At 34.3% G+C, this 21,915-nt stretch overlaps 4 protein-coding genes across 12 annotated transcripts; 1 reads left to right on the top strand and 3 right to left on the bottom strand.

Annotated features, from left to right (window-relative positions):
- Positions 1-278: 278 nt before the first annotated feature.
- On the bottom strand, positions 279-10,102 carry LOC124183930 (farnesyl pyrophosphate synthase). Of its 7 annotated transcripts, none has more exons than XM_046573127.1 (7): positions 9,624-10,102; positions 5,052-5,220; positions 4,688-4,828; positions 1,802-2,005; positions 1,455-1,619; positions 1,119-1,331; positions 279-1,004 (listed from the first exon to the last, which is right to left on the bottom strand). In XM_046573127.1, exons 1-7 carry the CDS (start codon positions 9,773-9,775, stop codon positions 804-806), a joined length of 1,245 nt encoding a protein of 414 aa, XP_046429083.1. In that variant the 5' UTR covers positions 9,776-10,102; the 3' UTR covers positions 279-803. The 7 variants fall into 7 exon arrangements, with proteins under 7 accessions (XP_046429083.1, XP_046429084.1, XP_046429086.1 ...); XM_046573128.1 differs by having other exon boundaries at positions 4,648-4,933; positions 9,624-9,761; XM_046573130.1 differs by lacking the exon at positions 9,624-10,102 and adding an exon at positions 6,178-6,322 and having other exon boundaries at positions 4,648-4,933.
- A 1,113-nt stretch (positions 10,103-11,215) lies between these two features.
- On the bottom strand, positions 11,216-12,525 carry LOC124183937. Its single transcript, XM_046573147.1, has 3 exons — positions 12,369-12,525; positions 11,830-11,959; positions 11,216-11,547 (listed from the first exon to the last, which is right to left on the bottom strand). Exons 1-3 carry the CDS (start codon positions 12,399-12,401, stop codon positions 11,405-11,407), a joined length of 306 nt encoding a protein of 101 aa, XP_046429103.1. The 5' UTR covers positions 12,402-12,525; the 3' UTR covers positions 11,216-11,404.
- Positions 12,526-13,007: 482 nt separating this feature from the next.
- LOC124183919 (X-ray repair cross-complementing protein 6) lies at positions 13,008-19,321 on the top strand. Of its 3 annotated transcripts, none has more exons than XM_046573095.1 (11): positions 13,008-13,237; positions 13,576-13,740; positions 15,565-15,711; positions 15,860-16,031; positions 16,289-16,730; positions 16,970-17,069; positions 17,297-17,543; positions 17,627-17,788; positions 17,885-18,115; positions 18,212-18,348; positions 18,529-19,321. In XM_046573095.1, exons 3-11 carry the CDS (start codon positions 15,658-15,660, stop codon positions 18,637-18,639), a joined length of 1,656 nt encoding a protein of 551 aa, XP_046429051.1. In that variant the 5' UTR covers positions 13,008-13,237; positions 13,576-13,740; positions 15,565-15,657; the 3' UTR covers positions 18,640-19,321. The 3 variants fall into 3 exon arrangements, with proteins under 3 accessions (XP_046429051.1, XP_046429050.1, XP_046429049.1); XM_046573094.1 differs by lacking the exons at positions 13,008-13,237; positions 13,576-13,740 and adding an exon at positions 14,259-14,377 and having other exon boundaries at positions 18,529-18,647; positions 19,227-19,321; XM_046573093.1 differs by lacking the exons at positions 13,008-13,237; positions 13,576-13,740 and adding an exon at positions 14,262-14,377.
- A 144-nt stretch (positions 19,322-19,465) lies between these two features.
- LOC124183923 lies at positions 19,466-21,643 on the bottom strand. Its single transcript, XM_046573101.1, has 2 exons — positions 21,011-21,643; positions 19,466-20,833 (listed from the first exon to the last, which is right to left on the bottom strand). The coding sequence occupies exons 1-2, from the start codon at positions 21,502-21,504 to the stop codon at positions 20,029-20,031; spliced, it is 1,299 nt and encodes a 432-aa protein (XP_046429057.1). The 5' UTR covers positions 21,505-21,643; the 3' UTR covers positions 19,466-20,028.
- Between the last annotated feature and the right edge of the window lie 272 nt (positions 21,644-21,915).

Genomic DNA, 21,915 nt, shown 5'->3' with positions numbered 1-21,915 from the left:
TAAAAAAGCTATAAAATATAGACATCAGATATTTTCTCATTTTCCACAACGAAACTAAACACTCGTAAGTGTCTCGTGTGCTGGTGTATCATTAAATTTTATTTTATCGGATTTGATCCTCGCATACATTATCTTTCCATGATAAAATTATCAATGTATTTTAAACTTTCAAATTCTCCTATTGATAACACGTTTCTTCTGCAGCCACAAGTTATTTATGATTGTGTACGTATCAGTAAGAATAATCTTTCAAATAGTGTCGAGTGAGAAAAAACTTTGATGCACTTGCCATTTTTTGTATAAAAAATTATTAAATCTTCTTGGCACATAATCCATGTTTTCTCCGAATGCCTTCTTTGAATAAATGAATTGGAAAAATCATAATTTGACGGTTAAAATAAACAAGAAATCTTTGTAGGCTTTATATTAATCTCTGGTAATTCGATTAAGAATTATCTTCGAAAAGCAGCAGGTACAAAACTTTGAAAACAGAAATATTGCAAAATGATTTAGAATTTCGTTTGGAACAATATCAATAATTTGTTGTTTTCCCATCGATAATTCATCACCAAAAAAAACTGATATGGGCCAAGAGCCAAAGCACGTGATTTTTTTTTTATTGCACTAAATTACGAAAGTGAAAATAGTTTTGATAAATACCTACTAAAGATAACATGTAAACACTGTAATCAATTAATGATTTTAGATAACATATATAAGTCAATTTGGTATAGCATATACTTTGCAACAGCAAATTATTAGATTTAAAATGAAAATGAGCCCGTAAGTTTTGGGACCTCAATTTAACTGTCTCTGCGGTATATTTTCTCGAGAAATTTGAAAAATAAGTCGTGTGGAAGACCGCGTGATATTTGTTGAATATGAGTATTCATCAAGTTGTAACTTTCCTCTTCGTATACGGAGTACGTAGTTTGTAAACCCAAACTGTTATACAATTGTTTTACTCTGTCGACTTTGGCTGGATCGCTTGAACCATAGCATTCCTAAAATTGCAAAATAATTCATACTCCTTTAATATGCTGCTTTTGTAATTCGTAGAAAAACTTTGAAAATCGCTTTATGCATAAGTTGTGTAATTGTTCTCTTTCATTACTCACTTCTAGTATCTTTTTCTGAGCAGGCGTCGCACGTTGTAATGCAACTACCGCCAACCACGAACATTTGCCGTCCTGTATATCAGTGCCGATTTTTCCTGTCACCTCAGGATCTCCATAACAGTCTAAAAAGTCATCTTGAACTTGGAAAAAGTGACCCATTTCAAGCAGAATCGTTTTCGCTTGTCTGTGCATTTCAGGATCCGTAATACCAGCCTGTTATATTTAGGAAAAAAGAAAAAGGCTCAGATGGCTAACGTGGGTGCTAAGTACACTGAGAATCCATGGAAAAAAACAAATAAAAAATCTTTACCAAATATAAAAGTCCAAAATACTCACAAAGTACATGGCGAGAGAAACTGGCATGACAAAAGAATAATAAGCAGTTTTATATTTAACTATCGCATTGTATTGGTCCATTGTAAATAGCTCCAGCTTAGGCTTCTGGCCAAAATGGGTTGAGATCAAATCGAGAGTCTGACCCATAGTAGTTTTCAATATATTCTGAAATTTGTTATTAATTACATATTTAACGATTTTTCAAATTGTACGACATATGAAAAAAGTCTTGAAAAATCGGAAAAGTTCATCCGTGAAGCAGGGCGAATCATGTTTGCTGGAAGAAGAAGATTTGTTCCGCTACTTCAATCTGAAGTGACATAGTTCTGCAAAAACGGTTCACTCACCTCGTGGAATACCTCAACTAGATTCAAATAGCACGCTTTATCCTTGAAATGTGTACGAAGCAGCTGGAATATAGACTGTTCCAGTAAAAGTCCGTCGTTGATCGCCGACAAACCTATGTTGTTTTGACGGTACCAGCAGGGTTGACCACGTCTGGTAGTCGCACCGTCCATAATGTCATCTTCCACCAGGAAAAATGCTTGGTACTAGACAGACACACAACGACCCCAATCATCATAACAATCGGGTCACAATTTACTGCCGCTTTTCAGCCAAGAGAAAAATTGAATAAAAAAATTTCTTCTTTTCATCACTTGTGTTCAATGTTATTATTTTTTTAAACTCGTATTTAGACAAACTTTGTGAATAAAATGATGCATGAGAGGCTTGTCGTGTGGCATTAAAATGATTACATTTATTTCCCTCACACTTATCGAGTTGACCAGATAAACCCGATGATTCTAACGGAAACTAAAATTAAATTTAAAAACTTGCGTGGCGTTATTTGAAGTAAGAATGTAATCGATGCCTTATCATCGGTGACAATATTAAATAACATTCTCTACACATTGTAAAGTATAAATAAACCTTACGTAGTGGATTCTTAGCTTCAGCGATAACATCATCATAATTATTATAATGAAAGAACGAATAAAAATACTCGTAAGGATACGGTGAAGAAAAAAAAAACTAATATCAACATATATGACACACCATATGACATAGTGATTCATGATTGGCTCCAATAAACAAAAATAGCTGAACCCAAATAATTGATAAGCCGACGAAGAGAAAATCGATATTTCTTGGACTTGCAAATAGAATAATCACACACTGCAAAGCCTTTCCCAATAATATACGGATCAGGTTTAATATTTAAAGGGCTTTCCATGTAAACTCGTAGTTAACGATTGATTGTAACATTTTTCGATTTCATCAAGAATTTTTCCTTTGTTAGTACAACCCCTGAAAATCTTTTAAAATTTTTTCAATCACTCGTATTTATCCTATGAATTTTTAAATCTATGTGAAAAACACCCACATCGGTTTGTTTTTGACAAGGAGAAAAAAACATTCCATTTTTGCAACAAAACATTTACACCCAAGATTCAGAGTGGAACGATTTTTATTTTTTTTAAAATAATTTTTGCTGCTTCTTTAATAATCTTTTTTTATTTGCGTACCTGTTCGAAATCTATTATAAAACCTAACGCATCTACGATTCTCGATTGCTTATTTAAAAAAAAAAAAAAAAAAACAGATGTTGTTGAGATGGGTTTAAAAATTGATAGATTAAAGACAAGCGATTCAAATAATTTGAAAACTTTTGGGAGAGGTTTTCGCACGCCGCACGTCGCATAGGAAAAATCCTTGATGAAATCAAAAAATGTCACGATCAACTGAGTTTACTGAGTTCACGTGGAAAGCCCCATCAATATCGTATTGTTCCAAATATTAGTCAACTCCTAGTTTTCGGACTGCATATTTCAGGACTGTTTTTTAGGTACTGAACATAAGTAAACTAAAAAAAAAAAAAAAATGATATCGCAACAGTATATTCGGATATTAATTTATAAATTGAATTTTTTTTCAAAAGTTATATTTATCAATGAACGTAGGTAGATAAAAATATCGAAGCATGAATTCCATTGGTCAAATTTAATGATTGAACTATTCATAAAAAAGAATTTCAGTCTGTAAGGTAAATTTTTTGAAAATTCCGAATACCGAAAGTCAACCCAGCGTATAAGTTGATGACGATTTTTAGGGGTCATGTTAACAACAATAAAACCATCATTTATATTCGGAACAATACGGTATATAGTATTTTATGCAGAATTACATTGGCACCGCTAGCATCTCTCATTTGAACGACAATGTAAGTTTAAAAAAAATTAAGATAAAAATGATCGGTGACATTGTGTGAGAGACAGTGCCGTCACTTGCCCTGGTAGAAAACAGTCGACGATGCGTGTATTCAGTCTCCTTTGAAAAATTGTATACGCTGGTAAAATCAATGTATACGCATGAAATCCGTTGACATAAATTGAGACTGCCCCAACGGATCAAATAACTGTTGAATTCTCACGTATAATATTTCCACCTCTGCAACTTACAGATGTAAAACATTTGTTTGTTAATTTCTTTTTGTTTTTTATTTATTTATTTTTTTTTCAACAAGACGTAAAACTGCCATCCAACGTTACAAGATTATTTGTGTTAAATTAAAAGCATGCAATCACATGTGAAGCAGAAGCATATCGAGTAAATATGACTAATTTCTCGCTTCCCAAATCAAGCAAATATTAGTAATCCACACGTTGTATATTTATTGAGTTTTTAAATGCGATTCGGTTTATTTGTAATCACAAATTGAAGAGTAGATTTCAAAAATACTTGCTGACTAATGATTCCAACATTTTTAGCCAATGGTAATAAATATTTAATAGTCTTAAATATATGACAACGTTGAAACAAATTGAACGTGTAACTTTTGCAACTCTACCCTTCGTTTTTAAAGTCTTAAGAACTAAGAGAAATATTAGAAATAACGCACCAAACCTGCTACCTTGTATTACGATTATCTTCCATGAGGTAATTACTAACATGCTATCATGCACGTGAAATTCGCATGTTGTACCAGTGTAATAAGTCAAATAAAACAAACTAATACAATGACTGCGCCATTGCTAAGAACTCTGGGAATTATGTGTAATTATATATAAGCCACGCGAGTTATTCATGCATAGCCAAAATTGTGAGTTATGAACCACATAAATAATAGTGCTGGTGTTGAGCTGTTACTTTTTGTCTTAGCTCACCACTGCGTTTGAGCTGCTGGATTTACCTTAGAAGATAGCCAATATACGAATGAGTGCACGACATACCAACTCGACGCACCAGCCCAAAATTCTTGCCAGTCTGACGTTCTCTTCGGTGAGCTGATCATGGGTCGCAAGCTTTTTGAACGCGTAGACAACGGCCAGTCCTCTATTTTTCTTTCCACTAGGAACGTTGTACTGCAGAACCTTGAGAGTATGGGATAAGATGAACTTGCTTCGGTGAAATTAATGAGAAAGTAAAAATTTTCAAGAATTTCCGTGACATTGTACTGCTGAGAAAATAACAGTGACCTGGAATTAGTACAAATTATGGGACTTACTTTTTCAATTAATGACAAAATTAAAATAAAACTGGTCAACATTTGTTTAAAGTTTATTTCTTTGCTGTTACGAGTTTCGTTAAATTTACCTTCGCCATCCATTTAGTGGCGTGAGGAACGTCGAGGTGACGTCCAGCATCCGTCAAATCCCTCACCACGTCCGGCCACACAGCCATCATTTCACGACTCTCATCCCTGCTGGTGACAGTTCTACTTCTGGCTTGAGTGACGGTATTAACCGATTGCGAACTTGCAGCTCTAAAAAATAAATAAATAAAATAATGACATACGCAGAGAGCAGTGAAATATTTATCAAATTATATTCGGAAATTTAAAAAGCTCGAAACGAAAAATCCTGCTGCGCTTCTCACTCGCTCATTTTACAGCAAGAAAAGTATTTTTCGAACAAGGCTGTTCAAAAGACTGTCTACTACTACTAGGTGAGGACAAGTTATAAGCGCAACAAACGATATTTGGAACTGATATGGTTGGATAAACTCCACCGTGGCTAACGTTTTAATTATAGACAGTAGGGTAATTTCGACGAAGTCAGTAGGTCGGCAGGGTGATATCTACATTTCTCAATACGTAATGCTGCATGTTTTTCTGTAGTAAACGCAGACGTTATCCTTGGTATTGAAAACGTTTTGTTCACCGTAAGAATGCGCAGGTTAATTCGGGGTCCTTGTGAACGACACAAAGACATAAAGTTCCTATTCTTACCGGAATGAAGTTTGTTATGATAATATTGTAACACAGTATGTTTCAGAAGAATCGTTACATGGCAAATCTAAATTTGCCGTAACGCCATATTTACAAAACAGAGATCTTCATTTTACGTTTTGTTGCATTAACTTTACCGATTTCAACATAGTCTATTTTTACAATTAGCCTGAGCCAATGCATAATAATATCAATATCACTAACCACTGTAAAAGTATACATGTATATATAGTGGAAAGAGTTGAACGACAATAAATTTTGCCCGATTACAGTATGCGTTGAAACATATGAATGGAATGTTGGATAACAATATAAACTAATACTTGAGGTTATTTCTTCGTTAAAGATAAGTTGGCTTTTTTAAGTAAAATATAACAAGGTTACGTCGATGAATGAATCGAAGAGAGAAAAAATAGAGGATGACGAAAAAGTGGCTGAAAAGTCAGAGGTGCGATATTATTGAGAAAAATTGTAGGCGTGTGTGTAATTCACCTTATTCGATGACCCATTGATCAGGATGATACAGCGACATTTGATCCTGACATCAGTAAATCGTTGACAGTAGCAGTGAAATACGTTACTCACAGAGGAACTCAGACGGAGATACAATGCAATCCAAATTTAACACAAGATGATTTCCTCGAAATGATCATGACAACGAGAATATAAGTTTGATAAGCTTGTTAATTTCAACTTACGTAAGTGAAAATTATTCGGTTCTAGTTGGATAAAAGTTTTACAATTTAATAATTATGGTGTCAGCACACGTATGCGCATTTATTTAACCCTTTGAGTCATAATGGTAAGTATTCGTACCACCTATTTTATATCCATTTTTTGTATATTTAGACAACTTTTCAACATATTTCATTGCAGTTTTTTGCTATTTTTGATAGTATACTAATAAGTTTTCAATACTGGAGAGTAATTATGGTAATATAATGTAAATTATTATTGTTAGAAACAAATTGATCGTAGTCAGGATCACTGATTATGAATCTGAAATCAGATTTTGAAAATTCAAGATGGTGGACAAACACTTTAAATTCAATTGAATCCGGAGAAAAAACTCTGTTCATGGGTTTTTGGGGTGGCTAATTACGAATCTGATATTAGATCTTGAAAATTCGGTATGGCGAATTCAATCAGTGACCCTGAAAACTGCTGCATAGAGTTTTTTTACTGTATTGAACCAAATTTTTAATTTTCAACCCACTATATTGGATCCGCTATCTTGAATTTTGTAAAATTTGATTGCAGATTTGTAATCAGCGATCTAAAAACGATAGGATATTATCTCGTTATGAAAGTTAAGTTAGCACAATAATGTGTGACCAACGGGTTAGGCTTCAATATCGAAGAAATAGAGAAATTTGTTAATCCTGTATTACGAGTTAAAATTTCACTTTAATTTTATCAATTTTTATTATCGATAGTGTCTAATTGTATAACTTTACAAATTTGCTCTCTTGGTCAAATTAGCAAATTGAAAGGTCAAATATACAAAAGTACGTCATCATCTTTTTTCTATGTATATCTAAAGTAAGACCATATCGTAAAAAGTATAGAAAACCAGCTCGCACAAATACCATCTGGTGGAAAGACTTCTAATTTATTCAGTATATCTGTTTGAATTACTGTAGTCATATATACATAGTATACCCAAATTTATACATATTTTAACGATTAAGTCTCGTTATAGATATTCATACATATTATATGATTTACATAAAAGATTGCGAAACTAAAGTTATCAGGTGAATAAGCATTGGTAATGCTGAACGAAAGAAAGAAATGGTAAACGTAAAGAAGGTAAGAATGAACAGATATGCAATGATTATTGTTTTCTACAATCAAGTAGTAACTCGATGCGTAAAGACGATTGTTCGTCAAATGATGTATCCTCAAACAGCAGCAGAACAATTCAGCTGATACAGACAATCAGTAGTTTTATTACATCATACTGATAACACAAAATATTTCGTTCGATACTGTATGTCAACGAGCGCAAGGCGTGCAGCTTAAGTAGTGATAAATAATAATTTAAGCTCTTTTTCTCTTTTCTTTTATTAGCTTTTGATTAAATATTATTTTTACACGTTCAATCAAGAGAGGGTATTGACATAGCCTGCGTGCGACTTTTGGTGACGAAAAAAAAATAATACGGTAGATTAGTTTGGAATGATTTTACTGCTCTTCTTTAATCGTAAGAGAAGAGCACCGATATCAAATCTTATCTGACAGTTTTGTCTCTTACCAGGTACATTTAATATTCTCCATTTCTACTTCTGTATAAATTCGGTGGATAAAATAATACCTGAGTATCCGATTGCACGGAGTTATAGTAATAATTACTCCTGTTTTCTGTATAAAATACAGCATGTTCGGCATTTTTTAACCACAGGTTTCCTTTAATCGTAACAGAAGCATTTCAACGTCAATTCTTGTACCTTTCAAACCTTAATGTCTGTATCAATCATCTAAAACATTTCTATGGAAATAAATGAATGATAAAAACAGAACTAAAGGTCTGATTTTAGGCAAAAAAATTTACTATTGCAATAAAATTATAAAGAATAAATTAATCGCAATTGATTGTACACGTACAAAGATCAAGAAAATTATGATAGAGTCGATCCATGTTCGTGGCTTCACGTACAACAGTTGATAAAAACGGAAAGATATGCCTTGGGGCTTGAGACATAAACATTGAAGGATGATCTTCCAAATGTAATGTCTAAGAAATGGAATTATCATTCCGGTGACTAAATATTTTTGCTCTTGAGAATAATAGATGGAGTGATGGGAGATAGAGATTAAAAATAATTTTTGATAGTTAAAATTGCCAAAAGTATTTCAATTCGCAACTGAAATTGTATTGTCTTAATCCTTAAGAATAAATATTTAGCTTATAAACACGGCGATTACAAAGAATAATATAGTTATTTTTTCGATATTTGGAGGACTCTACAGTCATTTGATATTCATTAGGTAATTTTTTAAGTTTGAAACTAACTGGTAATTGGCGAAATTCCAAAAATTTTTAATAATTCATGGCATAGACTATGATTTGATCTTTAAGAAATATGTACACAAAGAAAACGGATATACGATGATGAAATTTAAAGTAAATTTAATCTCGCTGCGGTTATTATTTAATATAAATTGAAGGAAAGTGTGATGATATTCAATTGAGACTGTTGCATGATTAAATAAAAATAATAGCCAAATAAACAGTCGGTAAATACTGTACATAGCAACAGGTCACAAAGTATCCGCGGCGTTTACGTTACAAGAGACAATAATTTCCGTTGGATAGCAGATTTCTCGACACGTTTGAGATTTCGGAGTACCGGTGTTTGTACACGTGCCACGCGTAATATTCAAGGACCTTTGCTCACATCCGCATAACATGCAAAATGAGTCAATAATCTGCGTATTCGAGTGGTATTAAGTTAATCCCTAAGCAGCGTTGCGACGTTAGCGGAAAAAATTATACATGCCAGTGTTTTGTTTCGAATTGGTAAAGTAGGTTATTTTTTGCGTTTATAATAACCAATTGTTCGTACGCGAATATTCGTATCATTATGAATTACCGCACAAAAATGTCACGTCAAATTGTGGGAAAAGAAAAACGAGGAGAGTAAGGAGCGAAAAATGTACGCTATTGTTGCTGTGCCGTAATTTTTGCAGGTTTCTTAATATCGGTAAGCAGGTAAGTAAGGCGGTGTGAATAAGCTAAGGTGATATTATACGTGACGGACGTGAGATTAACATACCGGAAAAAAAACACGTACAATCGATACAGAGATAGGAATGCGTATGACAATGGGTAGCGTTAAAAGGAGAGATAAATATCGAGTCGATCAAGAGACGGAAAGAGTTATAACCTGTTGTGCGAGAAGTGTACGAATTATACAGCATCCGATATTGCTCACCTGGATTGTTGAATGAGATGTTTAGTCACGTCATTTATACGGCTACGGATGTTTAGAGAAGCTGAAGTGGAGTTGTTGCCTATGGAATGCTGTAGACTTTTTCTCAACGTATTGTTCAAAAATGCGGAACACCGTTGCACGGATGAAGACATCGCGTTTGTGACCGAGACGATTTCTCGTGCGGCGTGGATCTTGGATGCTTAATTTCTCGTTATTTGTTGTCTTTCACCCTTCGTAAGTACATACGCGGGAGGCGGCAACGACGCTGATCAAAAATGTCTAAGGATTGAATCAATTAGCGGTGAAAAGATACGCCAGTTACGTCGAAGAGAATTATCTTCGCTGCAATCTTCACGGCGAGCGCGCTTCGTTCGTTTGTTTCGGACGTGTATTTATCGCTGCTTACGTGATATGTAACTTGTACGCTCCGCGGGCACTCGCATGTTACTGACGCAAATTTCTATTTCCTTCGGTCCGTCGGTACGAGTAAGCCACGAACAGGCATTGGAATGAGATTCTATAAATAGATTGATTAGGTAAACTTCACGCCGTCCAATCACAGCCTTTCTTTCGTTATTAATATTCAATATGGCGGGAAAACGCTGTTGATTCGAAATTGTTTACTCAACTGCGATTCCAGCATAGATGGATTCTTCGGTCGACGGAGACGGTAAGATGCAGAGGTTATAAGTGGGAAGGTCGTACGTATAGAAAGAAAGGGAAAATCGAGCTATTCAATCTATCCTTGTTTGAACATGAATTTACAAATGCAAAAAACAAGGCTAGATGTAGATGAATATTGACTGAAATTTAATCTCATTGCTTTTCGTGCACGTCAAAAATAGTAGCAGTAAGGATAGATGGGGGTAAATCATTTTTCACTCGCTATCGTTTTATCCACTTGCCCACTCCATCTGTCATTATCTCTATAGATTCGAGTGTGTTTCGAGCCATTCAACCACGGACGTGTTTTATCCCGTTGTTAGGAAATGTTATTCATCCGAGCCCTGATCGCGGAATGAATAGATCGTTGATTACTAAATACTATTAACACATTTTTGTCATAGAATAAACTGTTAGTGAAGACGAAACAAAGTAACGTAGAAGTGATTAAATTGGAAAAAAACGTGGTAAAATAAAGGAATGGAACTATAAACAGTTTAAAGTACAGGACACTGATACATGGTGATATTACGCATGTACAGCTTACACCACAGCAACTTGCACTGTTTATTATGTTTTGACGGCAAGGAAGAGAGGGATAAAAACGTATAAAATATTTATTAATTGTATAAGTTATGGTAGTTTAGTGGAAATTGTAGTAATTTTGGACTAAGGCTGAAATATGCAATTATAGGCATGTGCTAGAAAAATACAAAAGAAATTCTTTTGAATCGATCTAAAACTGAATCTGTACTCATAATCCTCATGTAATGATCGTCAAAACGAATGATGGATATACAAAATTCAGCCGACTTAATTGTCATGGTAGTAGTATTGCAGAATATTTTACTGTTAAGATGATATGTATGTTCCATAGATTAGAAGAACAGAATTCTTTTTTGCGATAACGGGAAAAAGACAAAGGATAGTTTCATATTTACAATTTAAATTTATTAATCTGTGAATAGTAAACATCGATCCACCTTTTGTACAGTTAAATTAGAAATTATTTACTAACTTTGCTACCTAGTAAATCATGTATCATCAAACATCATAGCTGGTTTAGTTACCATGCAACAAACTGGTATCTTATGATAAGAGCTAGACATCAAATGACATTACTTAGACTTCTTCTTATTCGATGGAGCTGGTAGTCGAAATTTGGCCATTTCAACTTCTGCCTCCGCAAAACTGGTCACATTGTAACAGAAGTACTCAGGATTTTTGTATTCACCATTTTTTGAAGCATTTGGTCCAACCGCTGCAGCAGAGAAATGAAATTTGAACTTGTTGCTACAGATACATTATTTCTAGTTTTTGTTTAGTAACTTGTGACGATTCGATTTATAGAATCAATTGTTTGCAATAATTCAGCCCAAATATAGATTTTTCATTTTCCGTGAAGCTATAAGTTAGATATTTAATCAAGATTCAAACAAATACTTGATCTTTCAACTATTATCATCGTTATTATAGTCACTAATTATTTTTTCACTGGATATAAAGATGATAATATCCGAAGTATTGAATCTAGTGAACTTACGATTATTTGGAATATCTACGCAGTTTTTGCTAAGACCAGGTACATTAGCCGCGGATGCGGATGGATTGCTACTGCTCCGAGACCCAGCCTGCGGACTGTAGGGTCGAGTCAGAATTGTTCGCTGAACTTTCTATAGAAGGAAAAAAACAATGTAATGAGATGCGGCTTTGAAGCCTCTGATTTAGAGGCTGAACTTTACCAACGATATTTGACCGAGGCAGATGCTATGATAGTTGAAAAAAGCGCACTACTTAATTTTCGCAATTTTTGACCAAGAAGGTTCATTGTTTCTAGTTTGAAATCAAGTGTCGCAGACTTCACATACAAGCATAATTTTTGAAGCATCGTCAAGAGTTTCGAAAAATGTTAAAACTTTGGGTTTGAGATCTTTTCCAAATTCTCTTACAACATATTGCCGTTGTATTTTTGGAAATAGTATTTGAGGTTAGAAATACATACGCAGTCACAATTGACATAATAATTCTATTAGCAAAATGGCTACGATAATGATAAGTTGTATGACTTTAGTATGTGTCTACCTGAATTGTAGATTTTCCGAAAATCCGCATCATTTTGACTAGAATCTTAAAAGAAAAGCAAACCTCTTGTACGTCAATAGTACTCGTTTAACTCGTTACACAATTCGCAAAGTGAAATGAAGTTCAACTTAGTGCTACGCTACCCAATATGGCAGCACTGTCGTGGCATTGCGTTACCATAGCAACGATTTCAGTAATATCCAGTGAAGGTAGCCGCCTCAGAGATCGGTAATCGAAATGCAACTCGTCCGCGTTTTGTCAAATTGTCATGTTCTGTTATCTTGCCTTGTATCCACAGATGTGAAAAAAAACTCTTTGTTGTCGAGGCATAAATATCGGTATTTTACGACTACATCTCATATGCTACTGTGTAGAAACAAAAATCAGAATTTTGCGTACCTGTTTTCTGTAGAACCGCAGAATGAACGGTGGTGTTAAATTTTACACAGGTTCAATTTTCTTACGCAAGGAGTTTTTTTAACCGCCGGAATATAATATCTGGAATCTAAGAAATATGAATACAAGAATTTCGTATTTTACGATAAAAGTGATTTATTGTTATGATTAATTGACGTAAAAAAACGGTTTTGCATTTAAATATGCGGCCATCTTGCATTATTGCCAGACAAATGTCAACCGGCTTGCACACGTTCGAGTTGTCCGGTTGTAAATGCACAGATTTCGATTCGGTGATTTTTCGAAAATTCTTCTAACTAGTCGTCTTGGAAGTTACCCATGAATATGTTTTGTGCTTAATTATTCGACGTACAACATCTGCTAAAATATGATACTCGTCTTTTTCATATCTTCACATCACGAACAGTGTTTTGTTTTTGCTTGCAGCCGGGAAGACTTCGTAAGACGATCAGGTATTCATGTCAGTCTTACTAAAAGAAAACTATGTACATTGTCGTAATGATGCTGCCTGTTTCTGACAATCGCAGTATTTTCACCGATGCTTTGTAGTATTATTGTATTTTACACGATTATTCCAAGTTCACGACCATTCCATTTTGTCCGCTGATGTATGTATACATTACTGCATGAGATGCAAGCAGTTTTGATTTTGGTATAATAAGGTTACTTAAGTATGGAATTATTCATGCTTTGTGTGAAACTTTTTTTATTAATGTAAATAATTAATTGGTCAGTGAGTAATTTGTAAATTGCAACGCAAATATAATTATCAACTTTCTTTTTGTTTCAGAGTATATACATTGAGATAGTGATAGTGAACTCAGAGAAGATGTAAGCATTTCAAGTCAGTTGGTAGCAGCATAGTGAGACATGAAGCGGCAAGGATAAACTGTGGTTCTCTGTTGTGAGGATGACCTGGTCGAGTGAAATGACATTCTAAGGTGGTGGGCGATGGGTAAGCCTCGCATGTCGTTCATTCCTCAACACTTTGCCAGTTGATGTAATATTTCAACACTGGCAGAGTGAGCGTGACACTTTTATCTGTCTTTTTCTCTCTTACTGTCGCTTGTGTGGCATGGTGGCAACATCGAAACGATATTCATGTCTGCATATTTTAGCCTACAGTCAAATCGTTGTTATTACAGCATTGAGTAAAATATCCAAAGATTAAATTTTTTTTAAATTTTATGACTCATAGTTAGTCATAGAATTTTACTGAATTTTTCTAGTTTCAAAGAAGTCAACTAATTTTGAGTGCAAGCATTGGCTGTTAAATTCAGCTTCATTAGTCGCTATACTTTGGTGCAAAGTAAAACTTTCTTCTAAATAGTAAATGCTAAGATCTTACTCTTAAACTGAAGTCCGTACGTGTCTGTATATCATTATTTTCTATGAACACAGTTTGCTTATCACAAATTTAATTTCGTAGTTCACCAAATAACTCGATTACTTGATCACTAAATTCTCTATTACTTTACACTTTAAAATCATTGTTTGAAATTTTTCTTGAAGTCAAAACTTGTAGGATGTATTCGGTAATCAATATAGGATGTGAAACTAACCTGTTTTACCGCTACAGATACAACAACAAGGTAAGTCATCAAACCACGGTGTGAATGCGGATGAATGATTGTGTTGGTGAGACAGGAAAATGTAGGCTAAATATAGGTGAACAGGTAGAAATAGCTAGAGTTTTCCGAGTAGGCAAGGAAATGCAGTGTGCGATTCATTTAGACCGTATATGTATATTTGATTATCCAACAGCGTCAATCCAATAGCGCTGCACCTGAAGAGACATTACGAAGAAGAGGATCGCCGGCCGTCATGCCACCAAACCTATTTTTGCTTTGTTCTTTTTCCTTCTCTCTATCCACACTAATGATGTTTGACTTGAAAGATGAGGAATATTCCGAATTTTTTTTTCTACTGTGTGCATGTGTTATTGAGTAAAATACTATGGTATTGTTATTTGAAATTTCAAGTATTGCCAGTGAATAGATTGAATTTTTTACACACGTTTCAAATTTGTTTTTATTCACAGGTGTGATGAAACTTTGAAATTTCACTTCACAATAGCCACAAATTTTTGCTTAAGAATCTTATGTGATATATGCACACTTTGAAGATATGTTTAATAATTTTCTTACGCCATTTACGGGTCGATGTCATACATATTCTTTCCAAGGAAAGTATGATGTGAAAGATTTAGGTACATATGTTGTTTTTTCAAGCTTCACCGTGCTCTGTTCATACGAACTTGATACCCTGCGGTTCCGAGACTGAATGATCATTTTTCCCCCCACAATGTTTTACCCCTATTGACCCTTTCTATACATCGTGGCCGTTTTAGTTTTGATACCGAGGGTTGCGTTCCGGAATTTCCTGGCAGCGCTCTGTATGACAGAGGCAGAACTAGTTATGAATTTGAATGCGTAAAAGAGATGAAAGATTGGCACTAGAAGTTAATTTCGTAACGCACCCCGAATCTTTGTTACCGCACAAAACGAAATTCGAACTGATTGTACCAGCCCTGGAATAGTCCAATAGCTGGTAACACTGCTCAAATTTGAGCTAACTTCACTGTCGAACGATTAACCTGTTGCGACTTGTTTGGATTTCGTTGATTACGTCAGCTGTCAAACTGCTGCTGCGAAGGCGGTGAACGAAGTTGTGTTCTTTTTTAAATATTTTAATAATTTCTTTTACTACGTGTTTCGTAACTACTTACTTTGTGTCGCTATTGGCGTGAAATAAAATGACGGAAGTAGACAATTTCCAGTTGCACATCGAAAATCTGCCGGAATCCGAAGAATCGAAAATAAATTATTGTTCTCGAGACGGGGTTATATTCATCATCGACGCTACGAAAGAGATGTTCGAAATTGATCCGGAACATAAAATATCGTATTTTTCGCAGTGTCTTGAGGTAAGTACGTTTATATTCAAAACAATTATTAAAATCACTTCGTAATATATTTTTTGGAAATCGTCTCTGCCAGTGGAGAATGTAACTTGTCGTATTTCCTTGCTCCGAATCATCAAATCTATCCATATAAAATTATTTATTCTTGCAGGCATACAAAAATATATTGGCAGAAAAATTGTCATGGAACAAAACCGATTGGATGGGTATTATATTGATGGGTACAAATAAGTGGGACCAGGATCCAGAAATCAAACATGTTTTCACCTGGCTAACTTTCAAGGAAGTTTCTATAGATCAAATGACAAAGATCGATGAAGCTTGTGAGCAAATTATTTCATATATATTTCATAATATTTATTATTTTCTACTTATAATTTGTTTCACCGTATATTTCATTTTATAGTAAGATAACAAAGTAAGGAACTTCATTTGGTAAAATTATTCTGTTGAATCTATGATAACTTGAATAAGATCCGAATGATAAAAACTCATCTAGTAAACATAACTCTGTTACTGTTTGAAATTCATCCCAAAAATTTACCAAAGTTGAAAAAATAATCTAAAACTATTGTTTCAGTATTGAATGTAGATAAGTTTCACGATGATGTAGGCTCCTCGACAGAATATCCACTTTATGATGCATTGTGGCATGCTACCCGATGTTTTAATGCAGTCAAAATTACAATGCCATTCCGGCATATCGTACTGCTTACACGTTCCGATAATCCGTATGCCAATGATCACATGGAAAAGCATCGTATCAGATTAAAAGTGGATGATTGTTCTAATATGAATATACGCTTCTCAGTCGTTGGATTGGGAAAGAAATGGAATCCGTCACATTTTTTTGACGAATTAGAAGTACACTCTGGAAAATTTGACAAAGCTGAAGATTATGAAAGAACATTATTGACTGATTTGGAAGAGGAAATTAAACACGCATCCAGAATTACTGCTAAACTTCAGTGGACTCTTGGAAATGGTGTCAAATTAGGAGTATCTGTCAGCACTATCACGGCGTATGTTGCATTTTATTCCTTGTTTTTCGGAAATTTCTAATTGGAAATAGTATTTCTTATGGATTTAACGACTCGGAGTTGTGATATGATTGATTGAGAATTAAAATTTAGCATCTGTGTGTCCTTTGTATCATAAACCAGTCAATTTCTTACTCACAGTGAGCAGAAGATGTACTGTTAGACAACTAAATCGTATGGCAAATTCGTTACCAATTAACCATTCGAGAATTTTATTACAGGAAAACAAAATTTCCCAGGCAAATACGATTGAGTAAAGTTAATAATGAGCCATTGGATGCATATTCCTATTACAGAAAAGCTGAGGCAGGTTACTCAGAGGTATGCATTATTTTATATTTTACCTAAACACGCCGAGGCATAAAATATACCAATTTAGCGGAACCATAGTTTGTAGATTATAATGTTCCGTTATTGCTGCATTATTTGAAAGTGAGATATCTTGAGTGTAGTGAATGTTTCTCTCATTAAATTCAGCACTACAGTTTATTATTTTTTTCTGCTAATTGGTGTATTAAATCTTTTTCTATAATCCTCAATATGCTTAGGACGAGGAAGATACAGACGAAAATGAAGAGTCTATCGGAGAGAAAGTAGTTCTTTCTGAAAATGTCTACAATTACCAAGAGTTTGGTGGACGATCTATCAGATTTTCACTGCAAGAATCGTCGAAACTGAGTAATTCACGTGAACCAGGGATCACTTTGCTTGGTTTTAAACCGATAAGTAAATTGGATCTTTCGCATCATTTAGAAGCACCAAACTTTGTCACCTACAACGAATCGCAACTTCAAGGTAAGCAATAAAACGTTACTTGACTGGCTACTGATGCCACATTTAACAAATCCTCTTGTGATTTACCAAATTCTTAATTTCAGGTAGCAAAGCTTTGTTTGCTGCATTGCTGAACCAGTGCGATGCCAAAGATGTAATGGCTATTTGTGTGGTAACATTACGTAGTCGATCACCGTCTTACTTGTATGCGTTGATACCGTCTGTCACATTGACCGGCTTTTATGCGTACAAATTACCATTCGCAGGTTTGAATTTAGTATAAATTTTTATAGCTTATTTGGTGACATATTTGACTAAATTACTTTAAAAATTGAAATTGAAATTGAAATTTTATGTTTCAGAGAATGTACGAGATTTTTCTTCAGTACTGTCCCAGTATTACTATAATGACACAGACAATAAATGTCCAATAAACAATGAAACGGTGGATCTTTGTTATAACTTTATCAAAAAAACATCCATAAAATACGATCCTGTTGTGTTTAAAAATCCTAAGTTGCACACAGAATTGGCTCACATTGAATCATTGGCAATGGACAAAGATTCCTGCGAGATCCCGTTCGATACCACGAGTGAGTAAATGATAGTTATCTCGTTGACAATGACTTTTTATTGAATTTAACCACCTGCAGAATTTAAAAATTCTTACAACCTGTTCTCCATCCTAGTACCTGACAAAGAAGCTGCTAGTCATAGGTTGGGTCAATTTAGAGTTCTTTTTAAAAATGAAGTGGACAGCCATGGCGAAACGAAGAATACTAATAAGAGAACATTAAATTTCGAAGAGCTTGTACAAGCTAAACAAGTAAGCAAATTATCTTTATGTAAGCTGTTGCAGTCTTTTGTGAATTTGAAACTTTGTTGGATCTAAAGTTGAAATAATTTTAACCTGTTTTTGCATATTCTGCGCACACACATTTTTCTTATCTTGGAAAACTGTTCTGTAAATTGATCGTTCCTAACAAGTATTATAACATATTTATAGGTGAAGAGTTGTACGGTAGCGGAACTGAAAGACTACCTGAAGAGCGTTGGTAAAAATCCAGTTGGTAGAAAGAACGACTTAGTAGATCAGGTGTACAGTTTATTCACTTAAATGTAAAGGTGATTACGAGCAGTTTTTTTCTGCCTCCTTTTTTCATTTATTTTGAAGAAATATATTTCGGCAATGATGTACAGCATTTTCAATTAAGATGTCCCTTGTATTATTTGTCATTTTTATAAAATCACATGAGCTTACTTTTGTGAGTATTCCGAGGGAGCATGCCGAAGAGACTGTATTGGCGAAACTCTTCCAAAATAGAATCGAGCGACGGTAGGGTGATAGATGAAAAATTGGAATTTTTATTTCTTATTTCTCTCATTGAAAGCTCCTTCATTGTTGATATGAGGGATTCGTGATATTTATTTATTAGCTTGAGAAAATAATTTTCACGTATTTCCTGGTTTCTATTAATGTAAATAATATTTGATAAGTCAAACGTTTATAAAGATTTATCTGCTATTCTATGAAGTACTGATTACAATATTTATGAGGTATTTTGGATTGTAGGCTTTCCTTTCATACCTTCCTAATTGTTCTAATGCCAGAACACAGTGATACATGTCTAAAATACATTCAGGCGCCAATTTAAATCTTTCTGTCATTAGATTTTCCAGAACCACAATACTGTCTCGTTTCAGATTCTCTTTTGACCTGGCAATTTTGCTCATCGTGGCGTAAGGAACGTTTGGAAATAATTTAAAATTTCTTTGGCACACATGTTTCTTGAATATTGCGAAAACGGTTCTATAAATGTGAATTTCGTTGCTGAATTGAATTAAATTCGAATATTGTTGCCTTTTTATGGGATCATTGAGTATACTTTTTATAATTAACAATTAATTTTCTTCTACTGAGGTATCACTATTTTCCACCAAAATACTCATATTCAAATCGAACAAAATGGAACTGAAATTAATCACATTATTTTTCAAAGATCGGACTTCACATCTAGTAAGTTTGCAATCATTCTTCTTAGAATATTGTAAAACTTTTGGTACGATTTCAGTGTGAATATATTCCTCCATGATATACTCAGTTTAACTGGCAGGAAGGAAGTTTCGGTTTGCAGTTTTTCTCTAGTTTTACTGATAAGCGCACTCGTGTAACATAATTATAATATGTTAATAACTTATTGTACTTAATTTGAATGCAAGTATTCCAAAAACAACTTGAATATCGTTGTCTTATGCTATGAGTCATAGCGGGCGAATTATCTTTTTAGCCTATTCATTGCAAATTGCGAATTCCTGAATAAATACAATCATTGGTTGAACGAACAGTGTACACTGAGTTGGTGAAAAAATGATTTGCGATTGCAAGCTTAGAATTTTTATTATCAGATTGAATTGTTCGAAGTTGAATTTGATTATTTATGTTACAAAACAATAATTCATCATACATATAAACAGATGCATTATATAAGAACCTCACGTTTACAATTCATTCTATAATAACTTGATCCAGTGTAACAGCTGTTTCGAACATTTGAATTATCGTGTTTGTGCCGGCGTCACCTCCGACAGAATAAATCGCATTACGTAATTCAGTGCCTTTCGGGTTCGTAATTAATTCGACTAATTGTTTCATTTCTTCTTCAGTACCCATTTTGCTTGGCATAAAAGAAATTCCATAAATCAAGCCAAAGACACCGAATTGGCGAAAGTCTTCTAAAATTGAATCCAGCGATGGTAGTACCAAAGACTTCGCATTGGGATTGTTTCTTTTTGTTTCCGATATCAAAACTTCTTTCATCGTTGATACTAAAGACACATGATACTTCGTTATCAGTTCCGTCAAAGAATTTTCACGTACTTCTTTATCCGCATTCATGTAAATAAAATATGACAAGTCGAGAGCTACTGATCCAAAACGTAGATACTGATAGTCAATTGCAATTGCGCTCGCTGGTCTTTCATTTTCATCGTATTTGAAGAGAATATTATTTCGGCAGTAATCACCGTGGCATACGACACTCAATTTGGATTTGCTACTTCTCGCTATAAGTGTTTCCATGTACTCTCTCATATTTTCTATATGTCTTTCCAGTATTTTCATTGCTTTGTAGGTTTGCGGATTTTCTTCATATTTCGCATTGTTGAATAGTCGCGTTACACACATGGCAATAATTTGACGAACTGTGGCACCTGATTTTTCAGTCCAGGTACATTCTTTAAGTCCAGTCAGTATTTGGTCATTAAACTGTTCCGGATGCAGTTCTTTACTAATTAGAGACAGTGCGTGCCATCTGCAGTAAATGACATGAAATTTTTGAAATATTTTATATTACATAAAATATCGAACGATGATTAATTATAGTAATCTTTGTCTTGGTATTCAATGATTAAGTACAATACCATACTTACAAGGTTTCTTAATTTGTTTTGCTTCAGAAAATAAATTGTAAAGATTAGTTTTCACTCACCTGCCCAGGTGTTCCAATGCGCTTACACAGTGTCCCATATCAAGAATTTTTTGCTGCGCTAATTTATACCCTTCTTTCGTCAAATTCTCTAGGATCACAATACCATCTGTCGGAGCCATATTCTCTTTCGACGTAACCTTTTTAAACACAGCGTAAGGACAATCTGGGAATAACTTGAAATCAATCAGTTTCTTGAATATTGGACAGATGGTACGGTAAAGTTGGGTTTCATTGGAGAATTGAGTCCAACTCTCTAATAGTTTTTGCCTTATGCAATCGTCCTTTATACATTTTACGAGCAGGGAGTAAGCTTCTTCTGCCAGAATTCCATCTTTTTTCACCAGGATACTCAAGTTCAAATCAAGTAAATTTGAGGAGAAACCGTGTATATCCGATTCCAACGGCTGTAGCTCAAAGTTGACAAGTTTATAATCAGTTTTTTCATAGTATGTAAAAATGTCTGGCAGCACCTCAACGCGAATGTATTCTTCCATGATGCGTTCACTTCAACTGCACAATCATAAGTGGCTCATTATACTTAACTTGATCTGAAAAACATGTCGTTAGGACATTTTATCACACCTTAAGAATTTACATTGACTGTTTAAATAATCGTTCCAAAACACGTTTAACAATTTTTCCCCTACCCAAAAAGGTCAGATCAATTATGAGCCAACTGTATACACTGTCTTTTAACTGTATACACTGTATACACTTAACTGTGTACACTGTCATTTCAAGTGATATTTGGTTACTGTTCAGATCAGAAGGTGAATCATGTGAAATCAGCCGGTTTTTTCTACTTTTGAAACAAAGTTCCTTGAATTGTAATAATTACTAATTACTGTTTCTGTGATTCAGAGATAAGTTACTTAATGTATGGATGAATGTTAAAATAGTTAATG

The sequence above is a fragment of the Neodiprion fabricii genome, chromosome 5, assembly GCF_021155785.1.
Source record: "Neodiprion fabricii isolate iyNeoFabr1 chromosome 5, iyNeoFabr1.1, whole genome shotgun sequence".
NCBI lineage: Eukaryota > Metazoa > Arthropoda > Insecta > Hymenoptera > Diprionidae > Neodiprion > Neodiprion fabricii.
This window is presented reverse-complemented; position numbering and strand designations above follow the sequence as displayed.

What these genes read in the sequence shown, in the direction of transcription:
- LOC124183919 (XM_046573094.1), top strand. Translation starts at nt 14,312, where the DNA reads ATGTATTCGGTAATCAATATAGGATGTGAAACTAACCTGTTTTACCGC. An exon ending in GACAAAGATCGATGAAGCTT is followed by an intron (nt 16,032 to 16,288) that starts GTGAGCAAATTA and finishes CTATTGTTTCAG; the next exon opens with TATTGAATGTAGATAAGTTT. An exon ending in AGCTTGTACAAGCTAAACAA is followed by an intron (nt 18,349 to 18,528) that starts GTAAGCAAATTA and finishes ACATATTTATAG; the next exon opens with GTGAAGAGTTGTACGGTAGC.
- LOC124183937 (XM_046573147.1), bottom strand. Translation starts at nt 12,401, where the DNA reads ATGATGCGGATTTTCGGAAAATCTACAATTCAG. An exon ending in TCGGAAAATCTACAATTCAG is followed by an intron (nt 11,960 to 12,368) that starts GTAGACACATAC and finishes TTCCTTCTATAG; the next exon opens with AAAGTTCAGCGAACAATTCT. An exon ending in CGTAGATATTCCAAATAATC is followed by an intron (nt 11,548 to 11,829) that starts GTAAGTTCACTA and finishes TCTCTGCTGCAG; the next exon opens with CGGTTGGACCAAATGCTTCA.
- LOC124183923 (XM_046573101.1), bottom strand. Translation starts at nt 21,504, where the DNA reads ATGGAAGAATACATTCGCGTTGAGGTGCTGCCAGACATTTTTACATAC. An exon ending in GCATTGGAACACCTGGGCAG is followed by an intron (nt 20,834 to 21,010) that starts GTGAGTGAAAAC and finishes CATTTACTGCAG; the next exon opens with ATGGCACGCACTGTCTCTAA.
- LOC124183930 (XM_046573127.1), bottom strand. Translation starts at nt 9,775, where the DNA reads ATGTCTTCATCCGTGCAACGGTGTTCCGCATTTTTGAACAATACGTTG. An exon ending in TGGGCTGGTGCGTCGAGTTG is followed by an intron (nt 2,006 to 4,687) that starts GTATGTCGTGCA and finishes GTGTCTGTCTAG; the next exon opens with TACCAAGCATTTTTCCTGGT. An exon ending in TAGTTGAGGTATTCCACGAG is followed by an intron (nt 1,620 to 1,801) that starts GTGAGTGAACCG and finishes AACAAATTTCAG; the next exon opens with AATATATTGAAAACTACTAT.